This window comes from Bufo gargarizans, chromosome 4 (genome assembly GCF_014858855.1).
Source record: "Bufo gargarizans isolate SCDJY-AF-19 chromosome 4, ASM1485885v1, whole genome shotgun sequence".
NCBI lineage: Eukaryota > Metazoa > Chordata > Amphibia > Anura > Bufonidae > Bufo > Bufo gargarizans.
Genome location: NC_058083.1, coordinates 104,236,835 through 104,252,174, shown reverse-complemented (window position 1 = coordinate 104,252,174; position 15,340 = coordinate 104,236,835). Strand labels below are relative to the sequence as shown.

At 43.6% G+C, this 15,340-nt stretch overlaps 1 protein-coding gene across 1 annotated transcript in view; it reads left to right on the top strand.

Annotated features, from left to right (window-relative positions):
• Window positions 1-15,340, top strand: part of LOC122935754 (beta-galactoside alpha-2,6-sialyltransferase 1-like) — a 285,769-nt gene that overhangs the window by 112,891 nt on the left and 157,538 nt on the right. Inside the window, exon 3 of the mRNA XM_044291625.1 lies at window positions 11,832-12,433. Within this exon, the coding sequence (XP_044147560.1) occupies window positions 11,875-12,433 (559 nt within the window). The 5' untranslated portion in view covers window positions 11,832-11,874. The remainder of the gene's footprint in view (window positions 1-11,831; window positions 12,434-15,340) is intronic.

The window sequence follows — 15,340 nt, the reverse complement described above, 5'->3', positions numbered from 1 at the left end:
AGGCAACATTTCACTAACATGGTGGAACAGTACGTGTGCACACCCCTCCACGTACTGACGGATGGTTCTGCCCCATTCAACTTCTGGGTCTCTAAATTGTCCACGTGGCCAGAGCTAGAATTTTATGCCTTGGAGGTGCTGGCCTGCCCGGCAGCCAGCGTTTTGTCTGAACGTGTATTCAGCACGGCAGGAGGCGTCATTACAGACAAACGCAGCCGCCTGTCTACAGCCAATGTGGACAAGCTGACGTTCATAAAAATGAACCAGGCATGGATCCCACAGGCCCTGTCCATCCCTTGTGCAGATTAGACATTAACTACCTCCCCTTAACCATATATTATTGTACTCCAGGGCACTTCCTCATTCAATCCTATTTTTATTTTCATTTTACCATTATATTGCGGGGCAACCCAAAGTTGAATGAACATCTCCTCTGCCTGGGTGCTGGGCCTAAATATATGACAATGGACTGTTGCAGTGGTGGCTGACGTGAAGCCTGATTCTCTGCTATGACATGCAGACTGATTCTCTCCTGACATGAAGACAGATTCTCTGTTACGGGACCTCTCTCCTCTGCCTGGGTGCCGGGGCCTAAATATCTGAGAATGGACTGTTCCAGTGGTGGGTGACGTGAAGCCAGATTCTCTGATATGGGACCTCTCTCCAATTGATATTGGTTAATTTTTATTTATTCAATTTTTATTTTAATTCATTTCCCTATCCACATTTGTTTGTAGGGGATTTACCTACATTTTGCTGCCTTTTGCAGCCCTCTAGCCCTTTCCTGGGCCGTTTTACAGCCTTTTTAGTGCCGAAAAGTTCGGGTCCCCATTGACTTCAATGGGGTTCGGGTTCGGGACGAAGTTCGGCTCGGGTTCGGATCCCGAACCCGAACATTTCCGGGAAGTTCGGCCGAACTTCTAGAACCCGAATATCCAGGTGTCCGCTCAACTCTACCTATGACCACTCTGATTCATATCCTCCTCATGTACCTGGAGTCTGGCTTCTATGATCTTAACTTCTTTTTGCCTCTCCAGACTTTTCAATTCAGCTTCCATTTGATGGCGTTGTACAGCCTTTTCAGCTTCCTTTTCAGCCATCAGTTGGCGCTGCACCTTGATGGTAGCTTCCATTTCAATTTCGTCTCTCTTGACAGCAAGTTGTTCAGCTAATTCCTTTCTTTTGGCTGAAGTATTTGAGGACTCTGATATATGGGTGGTGCTTCTGCTAGTGAAGTAAGTCACACTTAAGATTGTGGCTCCCCCTAAGGACCTAGCATAGTCTCTCATAAAAAAACTCATTCATTCTACTTATTGCTTTAACTTCATCATAGTTTTCTGCAGATGATAGTTCTCTCATGAGCTTTACCAAATCTTTAGTGACTGCAGTACATGTGTCCATGTTCCTTATAATATCCTGGGAAGGTGTCGTACACGACTGCAGGCTGACATATGCTGCCATAAGCTCTGATTCAGATTCTTCTACCGTCTCTACCATATTACTCAAGTTCCCTTTTATACTTTCTTGTTTTAGCTTTCGATGAATGCCTTTAATGTATAATTTTCACTTCTCATACATTCTGGCGAACTTTTTTCCTTTTAATGCTGTTTCTTGCTTCCAAATTTTCCAGCATCTTTGGGGTCAGTTTTCTGGCACCTGATAAAAGTTTTTGTTCATCTGTTTGGGCTATATTTGTTTGAGGCAAGACTAATGCTGCATCAAAAGCTTCTAACTCAGACAGGTTCTCTTGTTCTTCCCCCTCTACTCTATCTATCTTTGCATCCTCTAACACTGGCATAGTAATATCAGGTTCAGACATTTTACTTTAAATGCTATAAAAATCAATACAAATATTAAAGAACCTTTCACTTTAAATGCAATACTGACAAATGCAGAAATAAATGTCTTTCACGTTAAATGCAATAGCAATAGATGTAGGCAATAAATGACTTTCACTTTAAATACTTTAGAGTCCGTGTAATACAAACTGTCCTTTGTTTTACTTTATTCCTAAACACGAAAATGTCTCTTTATGCCAAAGCCTATATGCAATGATAAGTAATAAAGGAAAGCTCTGACCTTATTCTGAAGAGCAGGATACTGTGATCTGTAGGTTGCTGGAACAAATGTCAGTCTTAAAGGCTTAAATGCTCTGTGCAGACTTGTGATGCTTGAAATGTGCTGGCTTGGATACGCTACTTGCGATGTTCTGTGATGACTTGCGATGCGCTGCTGCAGGCTTTGGGCCTAGTGGCGGGAACTAGCTGGCTGTAGTGCGTGGCTTATTCATGGAAAGCGGTGCGGGCACTAGAGATATCCTGAACTATTCGCCGGCGAACACAGTTTGTTCGGGTTCGCTGGCAAACTTATGCGATTTTCAGTCCGCCCCCTATAGATTATCATTGAATAAACTTTGACCCTGTACCTCACAGTCAGCAGACACATTCCAGCCAATCAGCAGCAGACCCTCCCTCCCAGACCCTCCGACCTCCTGGACAGCATCCATTTTAGATTCATTCGGAAGCTGCATTCTTAGTGAGAGGAGGGACAGTGTAGCTGCTGCTGATTTAATAGGGAAATCGATAGCTAGGCAAGTGTATTCAGTGGCAACTGCAGTCTTGAAGGACTCATCTGATCTCTGCTATAAGGACAGCACCCCAAAAAGCCCTTTTTAGGGCTAGAACATCAGTCTGCTTTTTTTATTTTTATTTTCCTGTGTAATCAAATTGCAGTTGCCTGCCTGCCAGCGTGTGTAAGCAAGTGCATAGTGTCACCAGCACAACTCATGTCTGGTGTGACATTTGATTACATTTAAAGAAAAACAACAATTTTGACTGTAAATAACTAGCAGTCAGTTGCACACACGTGTTTGTGTGTTTAAGGCCCAGTGCAGTGCATAGTGTCACTTCAGCGCCATTCATATCTGGTTTCACATTCTATTACATCTAAAGAAAAAAAACAATTTTGACTGAATAAATAGCAGTCATTTACCCACGTGTTTCTGTGTTTAAGACCCAGTGCAGTGCATAGTGTCACTTCAGCGCAACTCATATCTTGTGTCACAGTAGCTTGCTCGCATAGTACAACTTAACTAATCTAAAAAAATGGTCATGGTCATGATGCTGTGATTCCCTTTGGCCCTAGACTAATGCCCAGTGTTCAGAGGCCACGTACCCTGAACTCGAAAAGTTCTGATGACATAGTTGACTGGCTAACACAGGACACCCAATCTTCTACAGCTTCCGCTCGGAACCTTGACGCACCATCCTCCTCCAGCTCAGCTTCGGGCACCTCTCAAGTTACCACTCGCCCACCTGCCGCCACCACCAACACTAGCACCACAGCCGCTTCACTTGATCTGTCAGAGGAGTTATTTACACATCAGTTGGAAGAAATGAGTGATGCGCAACCATTATTGCAAGAGGATGTAGATAACAGGGATATGTCTCAGTCAGGCAGCATTACACAGATGGACGTACGGTGTGATGATGATGATGTTGTACCCACTGCTGCTTCCTTTGCTGAGGTGTCAGATACAAGTGAAGCGGTTGATGATGACGATGTGTCCGTGGATGTCACGTGGGTGCCCTCTCGAAAAGAAGAAGAATAGGGGGAAAGTTCAGATGGGGAGACAGAGAGGAGGAGGAGATGAGTTGGAAGCAGGGGGAGGTCGTTGCAAGTAGCTAGTGGCACAGTCAGACAGCATGTATCGGCACTCAGGGTCAGCCAGACAGCACGCCAATCAACGCATGCTGTTGCCACCACCAGAATGCCGTCATTGCAAAGCTCAGCAGTGTGGCATTTTTTTTGTGTATCTGCCTCTGATAACAGCAATGCCATTTGCAACCTGTGCCAAAAGAAACTGAGTCGTGGGAAGTCCAACACCCATCTAGGTACAACTGCTTTGCGAAGGCACATGATCTCACATCATAAAGGCCTATGGGATCAACACATGAGTAAAAGCAGCACACAAACTCAAAGCCACCATCCTCCTCCTGGTCCAGCATCTTAAGCCACGTCAACCACTGCTGTCCTTCTTGCCCCCTCTCAACCACCCGCCACTCCGCCTCTTGCCTTGAGCAGTTCCATCTCATCTGCCCACAGTCAGGTGTCTGTCAAGGACATGTTTGAGCGTAAGAAGCCAATGTCACAAAGTCACCCCCTTGCCCGGCGTCTGACAGCTGGCTTGTCTGAACTCTTAGCTGCCAGCTTTTACCATACAAGCTGGTGGAGTCTGAGGCCTTCAAAAAATTTGTAGCTATTGGGACACCGCAGTGGAAGGTGCCCGGCCGAAATTTCTTTGCACAAAAGGCAATCCCCAACCTGTACTCGATTGTGCAAAAGGAAGTCATGGCATGTCTGGCACACAGTGTTGGGGCAAGGGGCCATCTGACCACTGATACCTGGTCTGCAAAGCACGGTCAGGGCAGGTATATCACCTACACTGTGCATTGGGTAAACCTGCTCACGGCTGCCAAGCATGGAATGCGTGTCTCTGCAGAGGAGTTGGTGACACCGCCACGACTTGCAGGCCGGCCTGCTGCCACCTCCTCTACTCCTCCTACTCCATACTCTTCCATAACCTCCTCGGCTGAGTCCTCTTCTGCTGCTGCGTCTTGCTCCACATCAATGGCACCCCCCCAGCTCCCCAGGGGCTATTCCACATCCCGGATACGACAGTGTCACGCCGTCTTGGGGTTGACTTGCCTGAAAGCAGAGAGTCACACTGGACCAGCACTCCTGTCTGCCCTTAACGCACAGGTGGATCAGTGGATGACTCCGCACCAACTGGAGATTGGCAAAGTGGTGTTTGTGACAACGGAAGCAATTTGTTGGCGGCATTGAATTTGGGCAAGTTGACACATGTGCCGTGCATGGCACATGTATGTAATCTGATCGTACAACGCTTTGTGCATAAGTACCCAGGCTTACAGGACGTCCTCAAGCAGGCCAGGAAGGTGTGTGGCCACTTCAGGCGTTCCTACTTGGCCATGGCGCACTTTTCAGACATTCAGCTCCGAAACAACATGCCAGTGAGACGCTTGATTTGCGACAGCTCGACGCGTTGGAATTCAAAACTCCTAATGTTCGACCACCTGCTCCAACAAGTAAAAGCCGTCAACGAGTATTTGTATGACCGAGGTGCTAGGACAGCCTCTGCGGAGCTGGGAATTTTTTTGCCACGTTACTGGACGCTCATGCGCAATGCCTGTAGGCTCATGCGTCCTTTTGAGGAGGTGACAAACCTAGTCAGTCGCACCGAAGGCACCATCAGCGACATCATCCCATTTGTTTTCTTCCTGGAGCGTGCCCTGCGAAGAGTGCTGGATAAGGCCGTAGATGAGCGTGAAGAGGAAGAGTTGTGGTCACCATCATCACCACCAGAAACAGCCTTATCAGCATCGCTTGCTGGACCTGCGGCAATGCTGGAAGAGAAGTCTGAGGAAGAGGAGTCAGAGGAGGAATGTGGCTTTGAGCAGGAGGAAGACCAACCACAGCAGGCATCCCAGGTTGCTCGTTGTCACCTATCTGGTACCCATGGTGTTGTACGTGGCTGGGGGGAAGAACAGACCTTCAGTGAGATCAGTGAGGACAAGGACCGGGACATGAGTAGCTGGGCATCCAACCTTGTGCAAATGGGGTCTTTCATGCTGTTGTGCCTGTTGAGGGACCTTCGTATAAAAAGGCTAAAGGAGAACGACCTATACTGGGTGGCCATGCTACTAGACTCCCGGTATAAGCAGAAAGTGCCTGAAATGTTACTGAATTACCGGAAGTCGGAAAGGATGCAGCAGTTCCAAAATAAATTAAAAAGTATGCTTTACACAGCGTATAAGGGTGATGTCACAGCACAACGGGAATCTAACAAGGGAAGAGGTGAAAGTAATCCTCCTCCTACCACGACCACGCCGGCAAGGACAGGACGCTTTACAGACGTGTTGTTGATGGAGGACATGCAGAGCTTTTTAAGTCCTACGAATCGCCACAGCCCTTCGGGGTCCACCCTCAGAGAACGACTTGACTGACAGGCAGCAGACTATTTCACCTTAACTGCAGATATCGACACTCTGAGGAGCGATGAACCCCTTGACTACTGGGTGTGCAGGCTTGACCTGTCACCTGAGCTATCCCAATTTGCGATAGAACTTCTGGCCTGCCCTGCTTCAAGTGTCCTGTAAGAAAGGACCTTCAGTGCAGCAGGAGGTATTGTCACTGAGAAGAGAAGTCGCTTGGTCAAAAAAGTCTAGATTACCTCACCTTTATTAAGATGAATGAGGGATGGATCCCGAAGGGATTGACAGTGGGCGATACATTTGACTAAAAAAGGCCTGATGACTGAGATGAGCTGTCTTGGGCTAAAAATGGTCCACACGATGCTGTATTTTATCTCTGAATGCCGGATGACTTGCGTGACTTATCCGCCACCAACTAGGGTTCAAGCCGCAATGTTTTAGGGCACTTTCTGCCTGGGAAACATCAATTTTTCTGGCCGCTGCTACAGCAGCAACAATACCTATTTTTTCAGACATGTGTACATGCCTAATTTTTCTGGCCTCTGGTGCTGCACTGTGGCTTCAAAAACCAAACAAAAAAAAAGGCACATTCATGTGTCAATTTCCCTTTGTGATCGTTACGTTGTTGTGGTGAAGTGGCTTGCGTATCACAATGAAGCTGTCACGGATGATCCGCGAGAATATTGAACTGTCCTCCGAATATTACTCTGCCTTATTGAACAGTGGGTCTATTAAACAGTAATTATTTCCCTAGGCCCCAGAACCTACAATTTGATTATTCAGAGCGTCTCCTTCTGTCCTTCTGTTGTACCCAGAGAACAACATAGTCCTTTTGTTCAAGTCAGTCAATAGATGCCCAGCAGATAACGCAATTACAGCTGGCTCCCTCAGGTTGACAAAAGAACTTCCCTTCCTGAGGAGATATCACAGCTAGGTGTGAAGACTGCACCTGGGGGGGGAGAGACATTTGGTGTCGCTGCCATAAGGGGTCTGTAAGCTGGCTTGCTGCAGACAGGCCGGCACCAAGGTTTCCCAGACTGCAACATGAATCTGAGATATGATTTTTACCTTTTTAAGAGAGCCCATGCATCTTACGGACATAAAAATTACATCATCGTGTCACTCAGAATTCACTGGACGTTTACATAGGACAAACATAACTCTAAGATGTGCCCAGGTAAAGTTATGGTGGTACCCCATCATAGAACCAGTTATAATAGTAATATTTGGTATCCCTGAACTCCATATTTTGTGGGGAATGTGAATATGTGCTTGTTACTTGTGTACAGCGGAGACATCCCACAATATGGCACATGCCATATTTCAGAACTGACATTCACCTCAGGAATACAGCCTGCCCAGCAGGCGGACTCTCAATTCCCCGCCTTGATTCTGGGAGCCTTTATAACAAAGGCCTAGAATCTGCTAAAGGAGTTCTCCACTTTTAACAACACCTAAAGAGGGCCTCAGCCAGAGAACCTGTGGGCTGTAGGCATATTACACTGGACAAAGGCTTCTTGGACTTTACCCCTGCAACGGACTATTTCACCATCTTTTCTGCGGAAACTAAGTATTTTCTTTCTTTTCTCCCTTTTGTTTATTGGACTATACTTTCCTTGATTATTGTGTTAATAATTACTGTGCATCGTGATAATTTGTATTGTATAGAGATATATAATAAATGACCTCCAAGTCATTTCTCTAGCCATATGCCTGTTTTCAAACACTGCAAAAACTTACCCTAGCCTCTCCGAAGGGAAAGCTACTCGGTTGTGTTATCTAGATAGTGGGTTCTTTGCTCCCATAAATTGCAAGGTGGTGGCAGTTAAACTACCCTGTGTGTAGTTCCGGTCGCAGTTAGTCGCACGCTTACTGGCGGTCAATCGGCGGTCCACTCCCTGCGCTTTCAGCCTATCGACTGTACGGACTCAAGTTAGACTGTCGGTGTGCTGAAAGTGGCTGGGAGGCCTGTTTGCGGATTGACCACTAGGGGCGCTGTGACAGTTTCGTGACGTATTGTGGCCGCGGCGGTCGCAGTTCGTCACAGAAGCGACCACCTCTATGAGTGTGTTGGCAATGGCAATGTTGGCACACCCCAGATGATAAGGTCATTGCTTCATTGTGAACAGACCAAAAGCGATCGGAAGGATAATTTTGCATAGAAAAAACATTAATTTTCTTTGTGATCATCTAAGGTGATCATTAAAGCCTACTAGGTCAACAATGGGCCCACACTGCAGAATATTTGTTTTCTGGGTCACTAAACTGTCACTGAACTACCTCAGCACTACCAGAGGCTTTGAAAACCTCCATCGCCTGCAATCTCCCAAACGTGCGCACGAGCACAGTCATCACTACACCAAGATTGACGCATAGAGGAATACAATTTATGTCATGAGTGTGTCAACTATTGACAACTCTTTGTGGTTGTCTAAAATCTATTCCATACACGTCCCCTGAGAGGGGATGTAACAGGGATTAAACTGATAAGAATAGTACTACTTAACACGCCGCTCATATCTGGTGGCACATTAGATTGCACGCGCAGTGCCCCAAATTTGAAGTAGGAGGACCGACCAAGCGTCTGTTTCCATCTCCCGGTTCCTAAAATCGATGCCATATACACGTCCCCTGATAGGGGATATAACAGGGATTAAACTGATAAGAATAGTACTACTTAAAGAGGACCTTTCATCAATATAATTTTATTTAAATGACCCCCCTACCTAATAGTCCGGCATCCACTGATGTTCCCCCTTTTTTTTTTTTTTTTAATCGACCCCCGAATCTTGAAATAACAGCCTTTTTCTTCTGCTGCAGCGTCTGTCAATCAGACGCTTTTTTGTAGGGGGCGTTGCTCAAGTCTTTTCTTTGCTATTCTCCTTGGCTGAGAGCGCAGCCAATCGCAGCGCTCTCTCTCAGCCAGGGAGAAGGAGCTCAAGTTCTCGCGAGAATCGCGAGAACTTGAGCTTCCTAACATCCGGTTCCAGCGCCATCTTGGATTCCCCTGACGAGGATCGCGGCGGGTGAGGAAGCAGCGCAACGAGCGGCAGGGTAAGTATTAGAATATACCCCTTTTGCTCGATGTCTAGGGGTATATTCTAATACTTACCCTGCCGCTCGTTGCGCTGCTTCCTCACCCGCCGCGATCCTCGTCAGGGGAATCCAAGATGGCGCTGGAACCGGATGTTAGGAAGCTCAAGTTCTCGCGATTCTCGCGAGAACTTGAGCTCCTTCTCCCTGGCTGAGAGAGGAGCGCTGCGATTGGCTGCGCTCTCAGCCAAGGAGAATAGCAAAGAAAAGACTTGAGCAACGCCCCCTACAAAAAAGCGTCTGATTGACAGACGCTGCAGCAGAAGAAAAAGGCTGTTATTTCAAGATTCGGGGGTCGATTTAAAAAAAAAAAAAAAGGGGGAACATCAGTGGATGCCGGACTATTAGGTAGGGGGGTCATTTAAATAAAATTATATTGATGAAAGGTCCTCTTTAACACTAGTGTTGAGTGCAAATATTCGAATATCGATTTTTTTTCGCGAATATCGGCACTTCGCTAATTCGCGAATATTTCGAATATAGTTATATAAATTCGATATTTTGACTATTCGTTTTTTGTTTTTTTTATTGAAATATTTTTTTCTTTCCCACTTCCCTAAAGTTGTTCTTTGGATTCCTGGCTTCCTGGCTGCTCCAGTCAGTGCCCGTTGCCACTTCTGCCGACTTCCGTGCTCATGGAGCGTCCCCATCACCATGGGAACATCTCCATATACTAGAATGTACTGTCGGATTTGAGAATTACGTTGAAATCGCAATTCGATTATTTCAAGTTATAATAATCGAATTTCGATTTGAACTTAAAGGCTAATCTCCTATTGAAATAGCAATGCGATTAATTCAAGTTAAAATAATCGAACTTCGATTTAAACTTAGCACTGCTATATTCCATATTCGTTAATTCTAGCCTAATATGGAATATAGCAGTGCTAAGTTAAAATCGAAATTTGATTATTATAACTTGAATTAATCGAATTGCCATTTCAACTTGGACCTGGTTTACTATGGTTGGCTTGGTAGAATTAGCGAATATGACGAATGTATTCGTCATATTCCACAAAACGAATATAACGAATGTATTCGTCATATTCCACAAAACGAAGATAACGAAGTATTCTGCATCTTCGTTTTAGCTACCTATTCATCAACTTCGCTAATTCTAGCAATCATATAGGAAAGTTTACTATAGAGACAGCTAAGTTTAATTCGCTAAGCGATTATATTACTTTGCTTTTTTTTATAAATAGAATAATTATAATAATCAGGTATTATAATTATTCTATTAATTTTTTTTTTAAAGCAGTCATATAATCGCATAGCGAATTAAACTTAGCTGTCTCTATAGTAAACTTTCCTATATGATTGCTAGAATTAGCGAAGTTGACGAATAGGTAGCTAAAACGAAGATGCAGAATACTTTGTTATCTTCGTTTTGTGGAATATAACGAATATATTCATCATATTCACTAATTCTACCAAGCCAACCATAGTAAACCAGGTCCAAGTTGAAATCGCAATTCGATTAATTCAAGTTATAATAATCGAATTTCGATTTTAACTTAGCACTGCTATATTCCATATTAGGATAGAATTAACAAATATGGAATATAGCAGTGCTAAGTTAAAATCGAAATTCGATTATTATAACTTGAATTAATCGAATTGCCATTTCAATAGGAGAGTAGCCTTTAAGTTAAAATCAAAATTCGATTATTATAACTTGAATTAATCGCATTGCTATTCCAATAGGAGAGTAGCCTTTAAGTTACAATCGCAATACGCAATTATTTAAATCGCATATTAATCATGATAACAAGAATAATGACGAATATTCGATTTCTACGAATATAAAATGAGTATTCTATTGAATATTCGCGAATTTCGTCAAAATCGAATATGGCACCTGCCGCTCATAACTATGTAACACGCCGCTCATATCTGGTGGCACATTCGATTGCACGTGAAGTGCCCCAAATTTGAAGTAGGAGGACCGACCAAGCGTCTTTTTCCATCTCCCGGTTCCTAAAATCGATGCCATATACACGTCCCCTGATAGGGGACGTAACAGGGATTAAACTGATAAGAATAGTACTATTTAACACACCTTATAATAATATTAATAAAAATAATACTAGAATACTATCTTTAACACACAAACATAGGAACTGTGTTAAGGTTATTGGCAGGTTGAGATGTATAAACACACAAGCTATATTAGAAACCTAGGACAGGTCTTAGCTTGCCAGCTACATACAATCTATAACAGGCATGCTCAACCTGCGGCCCTCCAGCTGTTGGAAAACTACAACTCCCATAATTCCAGGACAGCCTACAGCTATCAGCCTACAGAAGGGCATGGTGGGAGTTGTAGTTTTACAACAGCTGGAGGGCCACAGGTTGATCAAATAAGTGGGGGAATTTCATATCAAATGGTTGTGCTATTTACCCAGACTACATGGAATTATAAGTAATGGCCCAGAACAGCTTTACTCTGTGTGTCACAACAACTGGCCTAAGTAATGCAGGTACCGATGTTGTCACACCTTCTCACCAATAAACTTCCAGATCCAAGATAATACACAGAACCTGGTATAGGGCTGAGAAGAGATGATATTATCATAATAAGGAATTATGGAGTTGCTTGTGTCAGTCTACACTCTTCTTTCATTGCTCATTTTACTATTTACATTGTAAATTTTACATTTAGATATTAATACGTCACTCAGATAACTGCTAAATGCATTGAATGTTTTATATATTTTGTAGATATTAAAGAGCAACTTATTCCATCCTTTTTGCACCTATTACCATGGTTCGCTTCTTAGTAAAACGAGGACTCATCACTTCTATAGCCCTGTGCGTTTGCTGGTTTCTCTACAATGGTCTTTCTATAAATAAAAAAATATATATTGTCAATACTGAGGAGGATGTGTACCAGTATATTTCCACCACAAAATACAAACCGTTGAATATTTCATCAAATGAAAGTAGAACGAAGCATGACTTACCGAAACACAGCAGTCATCCGAAACACAATAGAACTAAATTGTGGGAAAAGGAAATGACTTCCAACGACTTGATCCAGAAACTACAGAAAGTGAGAAAAAGTTACCAGTCAATGAACAGATACAAAGTCAAATTCCAGGGCACCATAAACCAGCAACACAATCCACATGAACTTCTCTTCCAGCTTAAACACAGGGTGAACCTGACAACACTGAAGAGTTCTGACCTACCTGACAATGCAAGTTCCTGGAGTCAATATCTGCCCGACAAGGACATTCATGAAGCAGTGGGGAAACTAAGACAATGTGCTGTAGTATCTTCAGCTGGATCTCTAATAGGTTCAAGACTTGGACAAGAGATAGGTGAGTAGGACAGTCCTTTAAAGGAAATCTGTCACCAGTGACCTCCCTAGACCCCCACAGACACATAAACACAGTTTTCCTTTTGTCAATCCAAGGCTCCGTTACTGAGTTTTGATACCAGTTTTATGGTGTCCTGAATAAGGGCAACATAAACTAATCTTGTGCTAAACAGCTCCAGCGCATGCCAATGAGTCCCCATATTCATAAGCTTCTGGCTTTCCCTGCTCACCTGCTGCTGAAAAAAAACTGTCAATCAGACAGGGGGCGGACAGAGCCGTGAGCGCATGAATACAGGGACTCATTGGCATAAGCTGGAGCTATTAGAACCTAGCAGCATAAAACTAGTGACAGATTCCCTTTAATATGCAATTTGTAGAACCCACGCTCCACTTCTTTTTGTGGCCAGCTTCTCTCTGGCTGATTTACCACTGCCTAGCCCTGTCAATCAAAGTAGCCAGTGAGATGAATGTCACAGAAATACTGGTCACAGAAATGAGAATAGAGCAATAGTAATGTTCTTGTGGCACCAAAGGCCTAATTTGCATGTTTCCCAAGTGGTACCTTGGAACCGAACCCGGGAAATGTTTTTTTACAGTACAAATTAATTTATGAAGTTAATGCGCAAAATCGCGCGAGACTTCGCAAAGCAATAACTTCGGCTCATCGGAGCCAATAGATTTTAATACTGTATGGAGCTTCTGCTCCGTACAGTATTAGAACTAAGTCTTATGTGAATCAACTTTGGATGTTTCATCCAAAGTCGATTTGCTCATCCCTAAGCCTCTACAATTTTTTGGGAAGTAAATAAGTCATAAATATGGCTAGAGGATTGTTTTTAAGGCCTCGTTCACATCACCGTTTCTCCTTTCCATTCTCTGAGGAGCAGGAGAACGGAAATGACGAATTCTGCAGATAAAGTCAGGTCCATAAATATTGGGACATGGACACAATTCGAACATTTTTGGCTCTATACACCACCACAATGGATTTGAAATGAAACAGACAAGATGTGCTTTAACTGCAGACTGTGAGCTTTAATTTGAGGGTATTTACATCCAAATCAGGTGAACTGTGTAGGAATTACAAAAGTTTGCATATGTGCCTCCCACTTTTTAAGGAACCAAAAGTAATGGGACAATTGGCTTCTCAGCTGTTTCATGGCCAGGTGTGTGTTATCCCCTCATGATCCCAATTACATCGAGCAGATAAAAGGTCCAGAGTTCATTTCAACTGTGCTATTTGCATTTGGAATCTGTTGCTGTCAACTCTCAAGATGAGATCCAAAGAGCTATCACTATCAGTGAAGCAAGCCATTATTAGGCTGAAAAAACAAAACAAACCCATCAGAGAGATAGCAAAAACATTAGGCGTGGCCAAAACAACTGTTTGGAACATTCTTAAAAAGAAGGAACGCATCGGTGAGCTCAGCAACACCAAAAGACCAAGAAGACCACAAAAAACAACTGTGGTGGATGAACGAAGAATTCTTCCCCTGGTGAAGAAAACACCCTTCACAACAGTTGGCCAGATCAAGAACACTCTCTAGGAGGTAGGTGTATGTGTGTCAAAGTCAACAATCAAGAGAAGACTTCACCAGAGTGAATACAGAGGGTTCACCACAAGATGTAAACCATTGGTGAGCCTCAAAAACAGGAAGGTCAGATTACAGTTTGCCAAACGACATCTAAAAAAGCCTTCACAGTTCTGGAACAACATCCTACGGACAGATGAGACTAAAATCAACTTGTACCAGAGTGATAGGAAGAGAAGAGTATGGATAAGGAACGGAACTGCTCATGATCCTAAGCATACCACCTCATCAGTAAAGCATGGTGGTGGTAAGTGTCATGGCGTGGGCATGTATGGCTGCCAATGGAACTGGTTCTCTTGTATTTATTGTTTATGTGACTACTGACAAAAGCAGCAGGATGAATTCTGAAGTGTTTCGGGCAATATTATCTTCTCATATTCAGCCAAATGCTTCAGAACTCATTGGACGGCACTTCACAGTGCAGGTGGACAATGACCCAAAGCATACTGCAAAAGCAACCAAAGAGTTTTTTAAGGTAAAGAAGTGGAATGTTATGCAATGGCCAAGTCAATCACCTGACCTGAATCCGATTGAGCATGCATTTCACTTGCTGAAGACAAAACTGAAGGGAAAATGCCCCAAGAACACGCAGGAACTGAAGACAGTTGCAGTAGAGGCCTGGCAGAGCATCACTAGGGATGAAACCCAGCGTCTGGTGATGTCAATGCGTTCCAGACTTCAGGCTGTAATTGACTACAAAGGATTTGCAACCAAGTATTAAAAACTGAAAGTTTGATTTATGATTATTATTCTGTCCCATTACTTTTGGTTCCTTAACAAGTGGGAGGCACATATGCAAACTGTTGTAATTCCTACACCGTTTACCTGATGTGGATGTAAATACCCTCAAATTAAATCTGACAGTCTACAGTTAAAGCACATCTTGTTTGTTTCATTTCAAATCCATTGTGGTGGTGTATAGAGACATACATGTTAGAATTGTGTCAATGTCCCAATATTTATGGACCTGACTGTAACTGAGACCTAACTTAGCCTAACAGGCCCTAAAGACCCCACAGACTATAATAGGGTCCATTCAGTGTCCGCTCAGAACATGATTTTTGAGCAGAGACGAAAGTCCTGCATGATGTGAATGAGGCCTAAGTTACAACATTTGTAAATTTCAATTCTAAAAGTAAAATTTGGATACAATTACATACAACTAGATGCCCATCCTCCCCAGGCACCTGAAATAAAAGATGCCAATACATATACTTTATGACTGCTTAGAATTTAGAAATGTGTATGTATTATAAGATCAGGTTGTGCAGTACCAGATTTAGAACCCTGAAGATTGTAGGCATAAAATGAACCCT